General features: G+C 46.7%; 1 protein-coding gene across 10 annotated transcripts in view; it reads right to left on the bottom strand.

The window, feature by feature from the left end:
* Positions 1–17551, bottom strand: part of SAXO6 (stabilizer of axonemal microtubules 6) — a 541049-nt gene that overhangs the window by 224672 nt on the left and 298826 nt on the right. For 9 of the 10 annotated variants that reach the window (XM_078676481.1, XM_078676550.1, XM_078676515.1 and 6 more), the window contains 2 exons: positions 12976–13014; positions 12466–12641 (listed from right to left, as the gene is read on the bottom strand). In XM_078676481.1, coding sequence (XP_078532607.1) covers positions 12466–12641; positions 12976–13014 — 215 coding nt within the window. The remainder of the gene's footprint in view (positions 1–12465; positions 12642–12975; positions 13015–17551) is intronic. The other variant, XM_078676490.1, reaches the window with a different exon arrangement.

Below are 17551 nucleotides of genomic sequence, written 5' to 3' on the forward strand. Positions count from 1 at the left end.
GTCTTAACTAGGGAGGTGAAGTGAGCTAAAGAAGGTATATAAATCATGTGAATATTGTAATTTATTTTTTTAATGTATTTTTGTTGCCATTTACATACAAAGTGAGCTAAAGAAGGATGATGGATTCAACCTAGATCTGTGACTAGGGGCGAGTGTCTGAAAAGTTTCACCGCTCTGCCCATCATCTTCTTGTGTTTGTCTCTTACATACAACAATTGCATAGCTCCAAAAAGCATGGAGTTTCAGGTTTTTAAGAAAGGCATCATGCCTACACCTAAAGTACGCCCGTCCTTGATCCCTAAACTGGACCCATCCCTGAACCCTAAAAGCTCTTTCTTCCCCTACACTCCACCCATCCCTGAACCCTAAAACCCCTCACTACCTCTAAGCTCCATCCATTCCTGAATCATAAAAAACCTCACCACCCTTAAACACACCCATCCATAACTCTTAAAAGCCCTCATTATCACAAAACTCTCCCTATCCCCGAACCCTAAAAACTACTTTCTCCATCTAAACGCTCCCATTCCCAATTCGCCTTGGAAAAAAGGCTTATCTTGCTGGGAGAATAGAGGCTGCCTCTAACTCCTGTAAGGAAATCTTTTCCATAGTGAGAGAATTTACAGCTCCCCGCTCTAATGCCTCCCGAGACATGCCCCCTAAGTCCTGGGCTGCGGATCTTGCTAACTTTTTCACCAGCAAGATAAAGCTTATCCAGGACTCTTTTCATCTGGTGGCGCCTGTAGGGTCACTTTGCACCGAGGATGGCTCACGTCTGGCGGTTTCATCTGGCCCGATGCTGGCAATCTTCCCCTCCATTTCAGCCTTTGCTTCCTTAGGGCTTATGGGCACGCTTAAAACTGGATCGCCTTTGGACCCCTGCCCGGCCAAGTTTCTATCAAAAATGGCGGAAGCTTTAAATCCATTGGTCAATCCACTTTTGAATCTCTCGTTCAGCCAGGGTCTGGTACCGCAAGCATGGAAGCAGGCAATGGTCATCCCCCTGCTGAAGAAGCCTGGCCTCGACCCTGAGGCATTGGTCAATTACAGACCGATTTCTCTCTTGCCAGCCCTTATGAAAATTCTGGAGAAGCACATACACACGGTGCTCTCCAATTTTCTGGAATCGCACGAGATTCTGCATGCCACCCAATCGGGCTTTCGCCCAAACCACAGCACAGAGACAGCGCTCCTGGAGGTGTCGGAAGACATTAAAGGGGTACTGGACTCGGGTGGCAAGGCCATGCTGGTCATGTTGGACTTGTCGGCGGCCTTTGACACCGTTCCCCATGAGGGCCTTCTCTCTAGACTCTATGAGATTGGCCTAAGGGGGACGGTGCTCAGCTGGTTTTCATCATTTCTAGCTGACCGCCGACAAACGGTCTGGGCCTCCCCGAACTCTGCTGTGATGCCGCCATTGGGTGTCGGGGTCCCGCAGGGCTCTATTTTGAGCCCGACCCTCTTTAACATCTTTATGACCCCTTTGGCGGCATTGGCGAAGTCTTTCGGGGCCCGGATCGTGTCCTACTCTGACGACACACAGCTCCTCTTCTCTTGTAAGAGTGGAGGAGATTTTAATGGAGAGAGCATCCGGGATTGCCTTGAGGCTGTCTTTAGATGGTTTAATCTGAGTCTGAAGTCCTCTTCTTTGGCTGTGCGTCGGATCCTGACTGGCAAGCTTGGTGGCCTACTAACATGTTTCCACCATCCCGTCCATCTTTAGTTGCTAAGAACTTGGGGGTTAAGATGGACAAGGGCCTGACGATGAGAGCCCAGATCTTGGGGGTGACGGGCACCTGCTTTGGCCTCCTCAAGGTGCTGAGGAAGTTTCTACCCCTTCTATCGGAAGAACACCGGAAACTGACCGTGAATGCTTTGATCGGGTCCAGGTTGGATTATGCTAATGCCCTTTACCTGGGCCTGCCAGAGTATCTGCTGCAGCGTCTCCAGGTTGCGCAGAATGCTGCGGCGAGAGCCGTCTATGGCTTAAATAGGCGAGCCAGTGTTGCGGGTCTCTTGCAGACCTTACATTGGCTGCCTATCCGCAAGCGGATCATCTTTAAAACGCTGACTCTGGCCTATAAAGCCCTCCATGCCGGGGGCGCGAAGTACCTCCAAAGGAGACTGGCCTTTTATCATCCGGCCCGTGCTCTCAGATCGGAGTCACAGTTCTTGGCGGTGGTGCCACGTGTGAAAAGAGCTCGCATTGGAGGTCGCTCCTTTGGACTGTTGGCACCACAGCTGTGGAACTCTCTGCCGCTGACACTTCGGGGCGCCCCCAGTCTACTTGCTTTTAGGAAGGGTCTAAAGACCTGGTTGTTTACTTTATAGGCTTTGTTCCCTTTTTTTTTATTTGAGCTCCCCTTTTTTGTTTGACTGCTGTGTTATGTTATCTCGTCGTAGGTCTTGCTGCTAAAGCGCCGGGATACTCTTTTTGAGTCGCCGCGCGCTATATAAAAAAAAAAAAATAACATAACATAACATAACCTCACCACCATAAACTCCACCCAATTCTGAATACCAAAAACTCTTTATCACTCATAAAAAACTCAATTTCCCTGGACATTTATCTATGAACCCTAAAAAATCCTCAATACCCCTACACTCCACCCATCCCTGAACCCTAAAAACACTTCACCATCCCTAAATTCCACTCAGCTGGGGTCCCTAAAAAACCCTCACCAACACTAAATTTTATCCATTCCTGATAAAAAAAACCTTCCCCACGTCTAAACTCCACCCATCTCTGAACCCTGAAAACCCCTTTCTATACCTGAATTCCACCCATTCTTGGCCCCTAAAGACCTCTCATCACCACTAAACATTACCCATCCCTGAACCCAAAAACCCCTCACTAGTCCTATTCTCAACCCAAATTTAATGTAATTCTGGATTTTTCCTTAAAGTTATATTTCCTTTAAAATGTTTCCTTAAATTTTCCATTTACTTTTATTTTCTTAAAATAGTTTTTCCATGATTTGGTTTCCTCCAATGTGGTTTCCCATTTTTTGTGTGTCCATTAATTTACATACATCAGCGCGGGTGATGGGACAGCGCTGCATTAGCGGCTTACCAATGCACCTCTACGGGGGGAATGTGTCGACTTTGAGCTGGGCACGAAAGTCCTCAGTGAGCTCATCCCAGCTCAGTGGTACAGCTCTTTCTTTCTATTATAAGCTCTATCTAAACCCAGATTCCTCACTTTCTGAATATTCCCCAGGCATCAGACTGGTCTGGAAACGTTTCAAGTAGTATCTCTGTGTGCTGTTCTGAGGCTTGCAGCTCCATGCCAACACCATTCCATTCCGGAAGTGACTCAGAGAACTGCATATCGGCATCACTCACGACCGCCGACATCAGTTGCTTTCTGGGCTGTACATGCGCTGAGATGCAGAGCCCAACAGATAATTGGCTTTGACAGTTGTGCAGACCACTACACTTATGACCTTTTTCACATGGAAAACAGCCTGGTTCCCTGAACAGGGAGAAGGGGAGGGCCAGTGGGGAATCTGTGGTCTGCAAGTGCTCAGACCAAATAATCCTGCTAGATCAAGCAGACAAAGCGCTCCTGGCAATGTACCTGGCTGTCCAGGCAATAGTGCTTTGTGAGTGTATGAAGGGATGCCCACTTAGCAACAGGGCAAATATCTAGAACAGGCACTCTGCACGCCAGTCTACTAATAACAGCTTTGGCCCTGGTGAAATGAGCCAGAAAACTTCCAAGGAGCTGTTTTTTTTTTGCCAGTGTGTAGAAAATTGTAATGCAGAGCACAATCCACCAAGAGCTGGCCCTTTACTCCACTGCCTTGCCCTTCTTCGCTCTACTAGAGTGGCTCATTTTCCATTAACACTCCCCTCCCAGACCTTCCACAAATTTCATTCCGGGCTTGCCATTTGGCCTCTGGGGACAGGATTAGAGGGGGAAAGCCCAGCACTCCTTAATGTCCTGCTCTACCTCTGAAGCTCAGTTTAATTTACCCAGCTGCAGAGCTCCCCCCCATCAAATAATCTCTGCTGTACAGGGCCACTTATCAACTCATCAAAGCAGCCTGGCTACGCCTGTTCAGGCTGACCAATCAGGAGAGGCTGCTTGAAGGCTGGATTTTGGCTCACAGAAAAGAAAGTTCGATAACCTATTTTTTGTACCAGTTATGATAACTTCAACAGTGACAAGTTGGATTTTTCATTACCAATCTTTTAAGTCTTTGAAAGATATTCTAGCTCATTCCTAGCAATATTTGTACAGAAATAAAATATTCCAATGTTAGCCTGTGAAGCTAATAATCTACAATGAGGAAAACTAAATAGGCTGTATTCCCTCACTGGGGCATATAAAACATATTTTCTGATGTCCCTGCTTATAGTTACATACCACCCGCCCCGAGGCACCTAGGGGAGACTTTAGGGGTGACCTATATGTAAAAAGAAGGTAAATTACCACTTGGGAAGTACATGTACCACCAAAGTCGAATTTGTGTGTAATTTTCATTTAAAGACAGTCTGCAAAGCAAGGCAGCCTTTAAAAATGATAATACGCAACACATCAGTGCACACTTCAGTGCAGGCAATCTACTGCACCTCTAAACTCCCCAGCCCTATTATAAACGTGGGACTTATATGTAGTTTCAATCCCCCTTGTCTTATTATATCCTAGGGATTTACAGGGCTCTGTCATTACCAATTTTAATTGTACAAAATTACCATGTACCTTTTCAATCAGAGAACTGGCCAATGGTCTGGGTAGCAGAGCACAGTCAGAGTCAGTTACCACCAGTACTAGTCAAAACAATGGGGGTGAGTAGGGCAAAAAGAATGACTTTCTCACAGCGAACAACACAGATATGATGATGTTTTACCTGATGTGAAAATGAGTCACCACTTTTGGAAGACAGGAAGCTGGGGTTCTCGGTACCAGCCTGTCTGGGACGACAATAGACTAGAGCATGGTGACAGACAAGGTTTCCAGCTCACTCACCAGCCACACCAAAAATATGGTGATGATTAGACAGCTATACAGTGGTTTAAAAAGAGTACACATCAAGGAGATGAGTTGCAACGTAAGGTCCCACCGGGTAATGATAAAGAGAGCAGGTGGAAACAAATATTGGAAACCCTTCAAAAAAACATTACAATTGGTGATTTGGACAGAGAGAGCTGATCTAGCAACCGCAAAAAAGCCAAAAGAGTTGACAGGTGCTCCTTAATTGTGCTCAGAGCAATGCCTTGCTGGGCTAGAGACAATACAAAAAGAAGTAGTTCAGATAACCTGGCTTGAAGTGAATCAATCTTTTGAGTACTGCACCAAACCAGAAATGTGTCCCAATGGAAGGCATATACAGAATGCGGCATGGGGTTGCCAAGATTACATCTACAACTTTAGGAGGGAGGTAGAAAGCAGTCAGCAGTCATTGGCACCAAGCATGGAGGTGAGGATTGCACATGCATGGCTGCAGGGAGGTCAGCAGCAAATTAAGGTGACATTGGACCATAACTAAAGGTTTTGATGGGAACATGAGTCGAAGACCTTTTAGAAAACGTGCCGCAACAGGTGACAACAGGAACAGGGAGGGTTGATCCAGCAAATACAAAAAAAATATACCTTAATTATGCTCAGAGCAAGGCCCTGCCAGGCTAAAGACAAAACAACAGTAACTCTTCGGATAAGGGTGTAGAAAGAGGGTCACCATGTTTTTCAGTGCACCAAGCCGCAAACTTGCCCAGAGGCAGGAGTATAAGATCTTTGCGAAGAGCGGCCTAACTGCCAAAATTACCTCAAAGACATTGGAAAGAAAATCGAAGACTGTCAACTGCCACCACTCACTCTCCAATCATGAAGGTGGAGCGTGCGCATTTTCGGGTGCAGAACCCTGGCTTGTTGCTGCAACAGGAGATCCTCCCGAAGGGGCAGACTGATAGGGTCACCGATGCTAGTTTTCAGGAGTTTGGGATACCATTCTCTATGTGCCCTACCCAGAGCCACAAGGAGGACTTGGGCCCAGTTTGTCCTGATCTTCGGAATTCGGGGCAGGACTGATATCAGCGGGAAGGCGTACAGGAGTCCTGAGCCCCACTCGAGACAAAATGTGAATAGCTCAGATAAAAGGGAGCATCTGAGAGGGAGTCAAGTATGACTCTGGCATGCTATAATGAACCTCGGCAAATGCAGCATGTCTTCTCTAGTTTGGAGGTGGACGACGACTGCCTGGGACAAGACCATCTTCAACATCCAGTCATCGAGGTAGAAGAAGATTGAAACTCCTGACCTCTGCAGATGTGCTACAACTAACACTCTCACTTTTGTGAACATCCGACGGGGTGCAGTTAAAGCCAAAGAGGAATACAGTGAATTGAAAGTGCTTGTTGCCTACTGTGAACCACAGGTAACGTCTGTGTACTGCCAGGACGGCATATAGATGCTGCAAATTCAGCACTATCATCTAGTCTCTAGTCAATTTTGGATTTCTCCTTTTTCAGGAAGAAGTTGAGAGGGTGCAGATCTAAAATAGGGAGTAGGTCTCTGACCTTCTTTGGCACCAGAAAGTAACGGTAGGAGGATACACAACCTACTACTGATATCAGCACCCTCTTTATGGCCTCTTTAGCCAAAAGTGGCTGCCCTTCCCGAAGCAACAGGGACAGGTGATTCTCTGTCAGCCAAACAGAGGCCAGTGGCATGGGTGGTGGGGTTTCTTAGAACAGAAGGATGTAACCCTGCTGAACAATTTGGAGCACCTCTGCACCACCATGGCAAAAGAAGCTCCTTCCTTCATAGCCACACTAGGTGGCGAGACCAGGCCAGTGTCTGTCAAGGTGTCCATACCACTGGCATCAGCCAGTTCTTCATACCAGACATCCTCCACCAAGGGTTTCCTAACGGGTTCAGAATATCCATAAGGATCCTCAGATCCACACAAAGCATATCCATTACATGGCTTGTCAGATAATGTAGTCGCTGCCTCTGACCCGGAGGTACTTGGTCAGGTGAGCGCTGGAGTAGACTTGGACTAAGCTGGTCCACTTTGTATCGGGGTTTGGAATGACAATGAACTCGGGTCATCGGGAACAGCATCACTGGACTGGACTCCGGTGGAGGTTGAGAAACCAATCTAAAGGGCCCATCTGGTAGCGTGGGCAAACCTGCCAGCTTATATCCAGTCAGGGCACCTTCCAAACCCATGAGGCCTGTAGGGTTGGGGGATGCTCTGGCTCTGAGAAATTCTAGGACGTGTGGAGTGGACACAGGCTCCGCGGAGGAAGTTTAACCTGTGGCTTTGTTCCTGTGCCTCACCCGGTGGCTTGGAACGGCACGGTGAAGTCGAAGAACACTTTGACTTCCTGGTCTTCTTCTACTGTGGGACTTACCCAATAAAGATTTTGACCTCAATGAGGACCGACTGGAACGACTCCGAGAGTAAGCCTGAGATCTTCCAAGTGACCTAGGACCTGGAGCAGTACAGAGTTATCCAGTGCCGAGCGTAGCGATAACGATATATCTGTAATAAACATTAATAGTGATAGATTCCTTACCTTAGAATTACCCCAGGCGTCAGACTGGATCTGGAAAGTTTTCGTCAGCAGTACCCCTGCACGTCGGTAGGTGCCGTCGTGCGGCTTCGGGTGCGTCATTGGCATCATTGCCGCCGGGACGACGTTGCTAGAGCTACACGCGCGCTGACGTCAGTTCTGTACACGACTTTCCGGGCCAGGAACACAGTGCCATGCAAGAAACTGACCACTGGTGCCATGAAACTACTGCCCTGAAAGGGATGACCTTAACCCTAGGAATCAGTTCGCAGAACGGGGAGGATGGGTGGGGTGGTAAGGAATCTATCACTACTAATGTTTCTTACAGATATATCGTTAGCGAAGGTAAGTAACTTGTGCATCTGAAAGAAACACTTAGTGATAGATTCCTTACCTTAGAATAGATACCCCAGCAATACCAACCCCGGTGGTGGGTCTGCGTACCAAGATCACACCAGAAAGTCCTGGAGAACAGAACGGCCAAGGAAGCTTTCTCTCCGGACTTGGCTGTCCTTGGCTGTCCATACTTGGTAAACGTGTGCAGCGAGACCCAGGGAGCTGCCTGACAGATGTCATGCAAGGGAACTCCCCATCCCAAAGCAGAAGTAGCTGCCGTCGCCCTGTTAGAATGGGTGCGCAGCCCCACCGGAGGCTTCTTTTAACCAAAGAATAACAAGCCTTTATGCACAGAACGACCCACCGAGAGATGGTCCGCTTGTGCATGGCCCGACCTTTCTTGGTGCCCACGTAGCCAACAAAGAGCTGGCCATCCACCCGGAACAGTTGTGTGCGTTTCAAATATAATGGGAGCGCACGTTTTGGGTCCAGACGGTGGAGCCTCTTTGAGGGATGCGGAGGTGGAAAGAAGGAGGGCAAAGTGATGGTCTGCCCAATGTGAAAGGCAGTGACAACCTTTGGCAGAAAAGATGGATGAGTCCGTAGAACAATTTTGTCTGGATGGACTGAGAGAAATGGAGGTTTAGAAGAAAGAGCCTGGAGCTCACTCGTCTGGCAGAGGTGATGGTAACCAGGAAAGCAGTCTTTATAATGAGAAGACGAAGAGGATAGTTGTGAAGTGGCTCAAAGGGAACACACATCAGATAGGTCAGAACCAGGTTCAAGTCTCACTGAGGCATTATGAAAGGAACAGGAGGGAAAAGATGAATAATGCCTCTTAAGAATCTATTTACAACAAGAGACTTGAAAAGTGAAGGCTGATCTGGAAGCCATAAAAAGGCTGAAATGGTCGAGAGATAGTCTTTGACAGTTCCCAGAGCAGAGCCCTGCTGGGCCAAAGAAAGGAGAAATAGAAGAACCTCTGAAAGAGGAGCAGAAAGGGGATCCACAGACTTTTCTGTGCACTATGCCACAAATTTATTCCAGCTGCAGGTGTATACCATTTTAGTGGAGGAACGCCTGGCTGCCAAGATAACAGCACAAACTTCAGGAGGCAGGTCAAAAGACGCCAACTGCCGCCGCTCAATCTCCACACAAGAAGGTGGAGGCTGGACAAGTTCGGGTGCAGGACCCTCCCCTGCTGCTCCACCAGAAGGTCCTCCCGAAGAGGCAGTCAGGGTTGGGGATCGATCGCCATGCTGAGTAGCTCGGGATACCATACTCTTCGAGCCCAGTCTGGAACCACAAGAATGACGTGAGCCCGGTCGTGCTTGATCTTCTTCAGCACTCTGGGATAGTAGTGGTATAAGAGGCAAGGCGTATAGTAGACCGCAACCCCACTCGCAATGAAAAGCGTCGCCTAGCGAGTGCCGCCTTGCAAATTCTAACGTGGAGAACTGATGACATTGCGCGTTCTCTTCGGTGGCGAATAGATCTAACCAAGGCTCTCCCCACTGTGAAAGAGACCTTGTGCCATGTCCGAATTCAGACACCATTCATGATCCATCATGCACCGGCGGCTGAGTTTGTCCTACCTGGCGTTCAGCGAACCACTGTGCAACCGTGTCACACACAGATTAGGAGTAACGGCCTAAGAGGCATGTGGTGTTCACCGACCGCAGCCCTAAGCTGACAGATGAAAACATCTTCTTGCCAAGCTGCTCCAGCTTCTTGGATTCCCTATCCGGGGGTGCGGAAGGAATGCGCTCTGGGATGCAGAGGCTTGGACAACTAAGCTCTCAGGGGTGGGGTGTTGGGAGAGAAAGAGGGGGTCGCCAGGAGCCGGGCGATGACGTCGGGCCAAGTTCCTGTCCACAGAAGCCCGTTTTGGGCCTGGACCAAGTGCCCAAAAGATCGTCAGACAGTGCATCATCAAAAGGCAGCAAGGGCTCCAAAGAGGTTGCTGCCAGTTAAAGCACTTCTGTCAGGAGGTTAGTCCTGACTGCCACTGTAGGGAGTTTGAGGTGGAGAGCCTCGGCCGCACTACGCAACACCACTGCATAACTTGGTCCCTCCTCCGCAGCCACGGAAGAGGAGATGGCTTGCCAAGGTCAGGCGAAGTGTCTAGACCACTGGCATCCCCCAAATCCTCTGCCCAGTCCAGATCATCACAACACTGTTGTGTTAGAGGGTCCTCAGACCCCTCCCCTTCCTCCGAAGACTGTGAAACAGGCTGAAAATAAGGAGGACGGACGTAGGGGTAGAAAGGCCCCATCGGCGTTGGAATCGGCGTCTGGTTCAGGGTTGAAACCGGGTACGACGTCTGCTGTAGTACGGGACGACGTGGGAGGTGGTGCCGGAGGCAGGGTCGACTCCAGTGGAGGTGTTATCATGGTCAACCGATATCTCTAGGGATCCGAGCCCGAATCCAGGGAGGTCCAGCGATGTCGGGGCTGAAGCCACCGGTGTCGGAAGGACAGGACCCCCGAAGGCACACAGGCGGGGCCAGACGGCCTAAAGAGTCGGGCCATGGCAGCAAGACACTCTTGCACCTGTGCAGGCGTCGCCGACGGACCCAGAAAGGATGGGTAGGCCGGCGGCGACATCGCAGGCTCTGCCGGAGCCGCGGGGGTGGCACCTCCTGCACCCTCAGCCACGTCGCACAACGAGAGGTTGAAGAGCGACGGCGCTTCTTCGACTTCTTCTTGAAAGGCATCGACATACCTTACCCCGAGTGAGTGCGACCGGTCCCTTGACTTCCCACGGGACCGAGACTGTGAGCAGCGCGGATATGACTGCTGGACTTCCAGTAACTTACAGGACCGCTCCAGCAAAGTCTTCGGCACCATGGCCTGGCAGTCGGTGCACGACTTGGAGTCGTGGTCGCACCCCAGGCAGTAGAGACACATGCGGTGTGGGTCCGTCACTGACATCATGCAGTGACAGTCCCCGGAGTTCTTGAAGCCGGGCACCCCTAGGATGCCAGGAGTTGATCGACTCACAAGAAATGAGGTAAAAGGCCTCGAAAAAACTCAGTCAAAAAGTGACTGGGGGTACTTGCTCTTCCCGGATCTGTGTTTGCTGGTGCGGAAAAAAAACCAACTGATGTTAGCGCACGTGGGCGCGTCTAAGTAGCTCCAGGGACGTCATCCCGGCACCAACAACGCACGCGTAGCCGCATGACGACACCTACCGATGCGTAGGGGTACTGCTGATGAAAATTTTCCGGATCCAGTCTGACGCCTGGGGGTAATTCTAAGGTAAGGAATCTATCACTACGTGTTTCTGTCGGATGACTAGAATCTTCAGCACCTGCTCCAGGATCACTTTGGGGTTCATCGAATGGCAGTCAGACCAGGCCTTGGAGTCCTGGTCCAGCTCCAGGCACCATAATCAAACCAGGTGGGGGCCCGTCAAAGACATCTGTCTGTGACAGGCTCCACAGGGCTTAAAACACAAAGGTTTCTTAGGCCCCATCCCTAAGGCACACTGGGAGCGAAATGTTTTGACAAAAAGTTGAAAAGAGCCGTCAAAAAATGACTGAGGAAGCTCTCCAAGATCAGTGCTGATGGCACAGAAAGAAAAGCACTGATGGCATTGCGCTGGGGTGATGCCTATAGAGTTATGTCACATCCGGTGTGACCAACGCCTAGGACGCAGATGCAGAGCCGATTAGCGCCACCTTCCGGCGCACAGAGGTACTACTAAGAATTTGCTGGGCCAGTCTGACACCTGAGGAACATTCTATTGTAAGGTGTCTGTGGCTAGAAGTCTCTATCAGATGTGTTTCTCACGGTTAATTAAACACCCCTTGCTCACCAAATGCTCCCTATAGATGTGGTAGTTTGATGTTCAACTACAAGATTTTCAATTTACCATTGAGGGGATGTAAACTTTGCATTGTATAATATTATTATAATGTCTTACCTGTTAATACAGTTCTCCTCTGTTTACTGCTAAAATGAATATTAAAATTTATAAATTACTGAAATTTGCTAGCTAAGGTTAACAACTCAACCATAACTTGGCCCCAAGTGCACTGCTCTTAGACACAACATGATGCCCCAGATGATATCATTCTAATAATCCTATTAATATAGGAACAAACATATGGAATTTAACGTATGTATTCTGAATGTTTGACTCAGATTTGCAACATATATTTAAATATTTATATTTTCAAAATGTATGACCCTACATTTATATTTAGTTTACTGGATCCCGAGGATCAATGTTTGCAAAGTTTTTTTCCCACAAGATGTACAGGTTCTAAAAATGCTCTCGGCAAACGCATGACACACCTTTGAAAAGATGCATTCAGTTATCTATATTCCCTTGTTCTTTATTTGCTTGTATTGGACTGTCACATGGCCAACAAAACATCTAAACAAGAGGTTATTTTTTCTTTAGAGATTTGGAGCACGGTGGAACCGGAATTTGTGCCAACCGACTACCTAGCTGCAATGCAATATCATTCCAGCTGTGAGCATTCTTTGGTTTTACTTCACTGCGAAAATCAGGAGTACCAACTTGTGAACATGAACACGGAGATCATTTACTTTATTAGAATTATAAGCCTTTAATAAATCCTTAATAAAAGCCTACCCTGCGAGGTCCAGCGCTTTAATGTTGGTGCTAAGTGTGTCGTCTGTGCTCGAGGTAGATGCAGCATCCCAAAATGTATTGCTGTGAGACAATATCTGGTTCAGATGATCCCGAGAGAAGTGTGTTCCATGCACCCTGTGCCTATGCGCTTCTGCTTGGGCTCGAAGCTCTTTCATCTGTACATGAGAGTCAAAAGGGGTTTATATAGCACATGCCGCAAATGCTCTTCGAAATAATCAACGTAAGTCAAAGTGCAACAATTAGTTCATACGCGTGAAAACATGCAACACAGCCACGTTAAAAACAGAAGAATTACAGCACAAACCAAGAGGGCAGTTGACGTTGGTATCAAACAAAGGCTTCAAAACAGCAACATACTACATATGAAAATTAAATATCTAAACAGGCAGGACATAAAACGACAGGGACCATACATGAAAGAATGGGACGGCCAATCCTTCACAGATGCAAGTGTGGTCCAAGTGTTAAAAGATTTCTGGTACAACCAACCTCTGCATACCACAAAGCACCAAAGGCATTTTGAGAACCCTAATGGGAGGAATACAGAAACAGACTTCAGAATTTAGTACACAATAAGTTCCTAAAGACGATTTGCTAAGGATTGCATACAAGAAAAAACATATGAGCAGTATAATATAAACTGTACAAGAACCAGTTATTAGACAATAAACTATGGCCCTAAACTACGGCAACGGCACATAACGTGTTAATTGAGATATTTCAGTCGTTTACAAAACATCCACTTAGACCATACCAGACTTATGCCTCATATAACATCCTTGATTTCCTGATCTGACTCACATGTATCTCTCGATTCTTGTTCAGATATGGTACCCTCAGGATGGCTCTCCACACTGCACACAAAGTCAGTATCTTCCTTCATCATGTCCTCTTCCAATTCATCATTACTATCTCCATGTAACCTAGAGAAGCAATCTGCTAATACATTTCTCTTCCCTGGAACACATACAATTTTGAATTTGTGTGCCTGAAGCCTGTTCAACCATTTGGCAAACCTGGGAGTTGCTCATTCACCACCCTTAGTGGTAAACAGTTGTACCAACGATTTATGATCCACCCGTACCGTGAATTTTGAACCCCACAAATATGGCTTAAAATGTAATATGCCCCACCAACAGGCCAGTGATTCTCGCTCTATGGCTGTATAAGTCACTTCACCTCCCTCAGACTTCTGGAAGCAAATGCAACTACCTCATCCCTTCCCTCTCTACGCTGGATGAGCACTGCCCCCAGGCCTTTTTGACTGGCATCAGTCATAATTACTGTTTGATCAATAGTGTCAAAAGATTGATTAATAGCAGGACGGAAAACAGGTCTCCACCACTCGCCCAGCTCCCGTTTCAACTGCCACCCCACTTCCTGTTCTAGAATAGATTTCCACACATTACCTTGCTCGTGGAATGGATCCCCAACAACATTCCATGGCTCATGACAGTGACAGCGTATCAGATATAAAAACATGCCTGGTCACAGATATAATTGAGAGCAGAGACCCAACAACATTCTCGAGGGATTTAAGGATAGGGCTGCGCTGCACTAAATCCCATGATGGTTTTGTAAAATAGGGTTGGGTGTTCCCCACTCAGGAAACATGGCAGCGAAAACGCCAGTCCACATATATTTGAGTGGGTATTCCACGGGGTCTTCCTCTCTAGAAGTAAGAAATGGAATGTAAAGAGCAGGACTTTGAAGGATGTTAGGGTAAATGAGGAGACTATCTAGGCCTGAAGCTCAAAACCTGTAGTCAGGGGACATGTGGAGGTCCGCAACGCCATTTCAGGGGATCTGCAACTGCTTAGACAATTAAATAATATTAACAGATTAATAAAGGGTATATAAAGAAGCAATACGTAAAATTGAAATTTTTCAAATGCTCTGTAAATGTGAAGTTCTTTGAAATTGGAGTCTAAAAATTAAATTAGTGTCCCAAGATTGACTTGTGGGAGCAGTGCAAATGCATCAACAAGAATATAATATGGATAATGGGTGGCCTTAATTGAATTTCTGAAACCTCAAAACTTCTCTTTAAAATGTAAATTTTACAGAGATTCCTTCTTGGGTATGACCTTGAACGTGAAGAAAATAAGTTACTTACCTGTAAACCGTGGTACTCCAGTATTGGTATATTTCATAGATTTACATGCTTGAATCATTCCCCGTCGTCGAAGTGGGAGTCCGACAGTACATAAAAAGCAGAAAGGAATGACATTACCATTAAAGGTAATAGAGAAAAAACATTCACTTTAACATCTCGTCCTAGCCATTAGGAATGGTCCAAACTCCAGTCAAACAGGCGACAGCACCCTCAAGAACCCTCTCCACAGAGGCTCCAGGTTCTCAGTTTTTGGAGCGCAAGTACAATATATGAATATAAAATAAACTAGGAAAGCCTCCATGGGGAGGAGGGTGGGTTGCATGTGAATCTATGAAAGATACCAATGCTGGAGAACCACAGTTTACAGGTAAGTAACTTATTTTCTTCTCCAGTATTGGGGTATCTTTCGTAGATTCACAAGCTTGAATCCGAATAGATAGCAGTTGCATTATAGCTAAGTATGCTGATATACGGCATGCAGTAGAAAAAAACGTATGTAACCCTGTACACAGAACATGCATCCCAAATACATATATGAATTTAAATATACAATTGTACTTCACAATGTATACATGATACAACAAACTTAATTCAAATATCAATGGAATAAAAGCAATAGTCAAAACATATAGGAAGGTGGGAAAAAGAGAGGCTCACCTTATTGAAAAAGATTACGGAAAACCACTTGTCCTACAGCTGCGTACGCATTGCTTGCAGCTTCCAGACAGTAATGCCTGGTAAAAGTGTGCCTGCTGGACTAGGTTGCTGCTCTGCAGATCTGCTGTATAGGCACACCGGCAAGAGAGCCGTCAAAGAGAGACAGCTCTCGTAGAGTGAGCTTTCACTGTCAAAGATAAAGGTTTGCCTGCTTGCTGATGGCAAAAATGTATCGCTGATGATATCCAACATGCTATAGTTTGCTTAGTAACAGGATATCCCTTTCTGATTTTACCATAACCCACGAAAAGCTGATCAGTCTTGCAGATGCTGGTGGTCTTCTGTAAGTAGAATTTTATTACACCTCTTTAGATCCAAGGAATACAAATATCTTTTTGCTGGTTTTTGCGGATTTGGAAATGAAAATCCAATGGGACCTTAGGAATAAAGATAGGATTGGTACTAATTATAACAGAGTCCTTTATAAATTGAAGGAAAGGATGACAAACAGTGAAAGCATGTATGCCGCTTACTGGTCTGGCTGACGTAAGAGCCAGCAGAAGAGACGTTTTTCATGTAATGTATTTGATATCTGCTCTATGAATGGGCTCTTCATAAGTTGTGCCAATACAATGTTGAGATGACTAGGCGGAGGAGAACGCCTAATTGGAGGGAACATGCTAAACAATCTTTTAGGAAATTGTTTTATAATTCTTGATGACCAAAGCGACTATGACCCATTATACCGCAAAATCTGGAGATTTCAACAAGGAAAACCTTAATGGACGAATGGGAGAGCCCAGATTTAGCCAGTTGCAGGAAGAAAGGTAATAACTGTTCTGGCAGAGACTGAATAGGATGTACTTCTGAAAGAGCACACCAATGTCAGAATCTCTTCCATTTAAGCTTGTAAGTTTTGAAAGTGGACGGCGCTCTAGCATTTGCAAGGACTTCCCGACAGTCAGCAGGGATAGTTAGGTCGGTGAGCTCAGAGTGCTCTGGAGCCAACCCGATAATCGTAGCAATGTTGGGTCCGGATGGCCATGATTCGTTGGTAGCAAGTTCTGTGTTGGACTAAACAACTTGGGTCTGCACTCAGATAGAAGTAGAAGCTCTGTGAACCAGAACTGGCAAGGCCACCTGGGTGCTATGAGTAATATTCGACAAGGTGCCTTCCTCACCTGCCGGAGCACTCTTGGGATCAAGGAAATCAGATGAAAAGTGTAAGCATAAATCTTTGACCAATTTATCAAAAACGCATTCCCGCACGATCTCTGTTGGGGTAGCCAGCTGGCAAAGAATCTGCATTTGCGGTTCAGACTGGTCGCAAATAGGTCTAACTTCGGTTTGCCCCACAACAGAAAGATGCGATCCAGCAACGGTTGGTGGACTTCCCATTCATAGTTGCCTGTAATTGACCTAGTCAAGGAATCCGCCAGGATATTGGCCACTCCTGGAACATGTTCTGCTGTTAAAGTTATCTGGTGCTGAATTGCCCAATCCCAAATGCGCTGCGCCTGTAAGGATGGTACAAAAGGGGGTGGTGATGGACGGAGCATCTGAACCAATCAAACACTCACACCCAGTCAACAGATCTGGGTTTAATCCATCACCGTTCTTTAGCCCACTCTGCCACCCCAGTTCAGACATGGCCATGTGCAAATCAGTCTGACCCTGTGCCTCATGGGAACAGTCCAGCCCGAACTGCCAAGCCATGCCTTCCCGGGACCGGAAACAAGCTTCCTAGGACCGGTTTCTGGCATTCCAGCCGTCTTCAGCCAGGCTAGCTTGAATCCAGTGGCAAAGTGAGCAAGGGACTCACGTCTGAGCCTACCCTGCCAACTTATGGCGAACAAAGCGGTACAAAAGGGGTGGTGATGGACGGAGCATCTGAACCAATCAAACACTCACACCCAGTCATCATCAAATTACTTTATTCGGTATACAACAATACCATAAAAGTACAATACAAGTCAGTTAAAACACACCAGATAAAACCTATTGTCAAATACTTAGTCGGTTAATACAAATAATTATCCAATTTCGGAGCCAAACGACATGAATGATAAGATTAAAAATCAGCTAAAACCTGATACACAGGGGCACATTACATTCGAGGGCCAATTTCAAAACCGGGGAAATATAAATCTAACATATTAAAAGGGTGATCCCCCAGGGCATAAGAATCATATGGATAAAAGTGATGTAAATGGTATCATAGACATTGGGCCTAAAGGGTAGAAGTAAGTGTAAGCGACTAATAACATCATCCTATGTCTATGGTATTTCTTA

Source organism: Lissotriton helveticus, chromosome 1_1 (assembly GCF_964261635.1).
Source record: "Lissotriton helveticus chromosome 1_1, aLisHel1.1, whole genome shotgun sequence".
In the NCBI taxonomy this organism is placed as follows: Eukaryota; Metazoa; Chordata; class Amphibia; order Caudata; family Salamandridae; genus Lissotriton; species Lissotriton helveticus.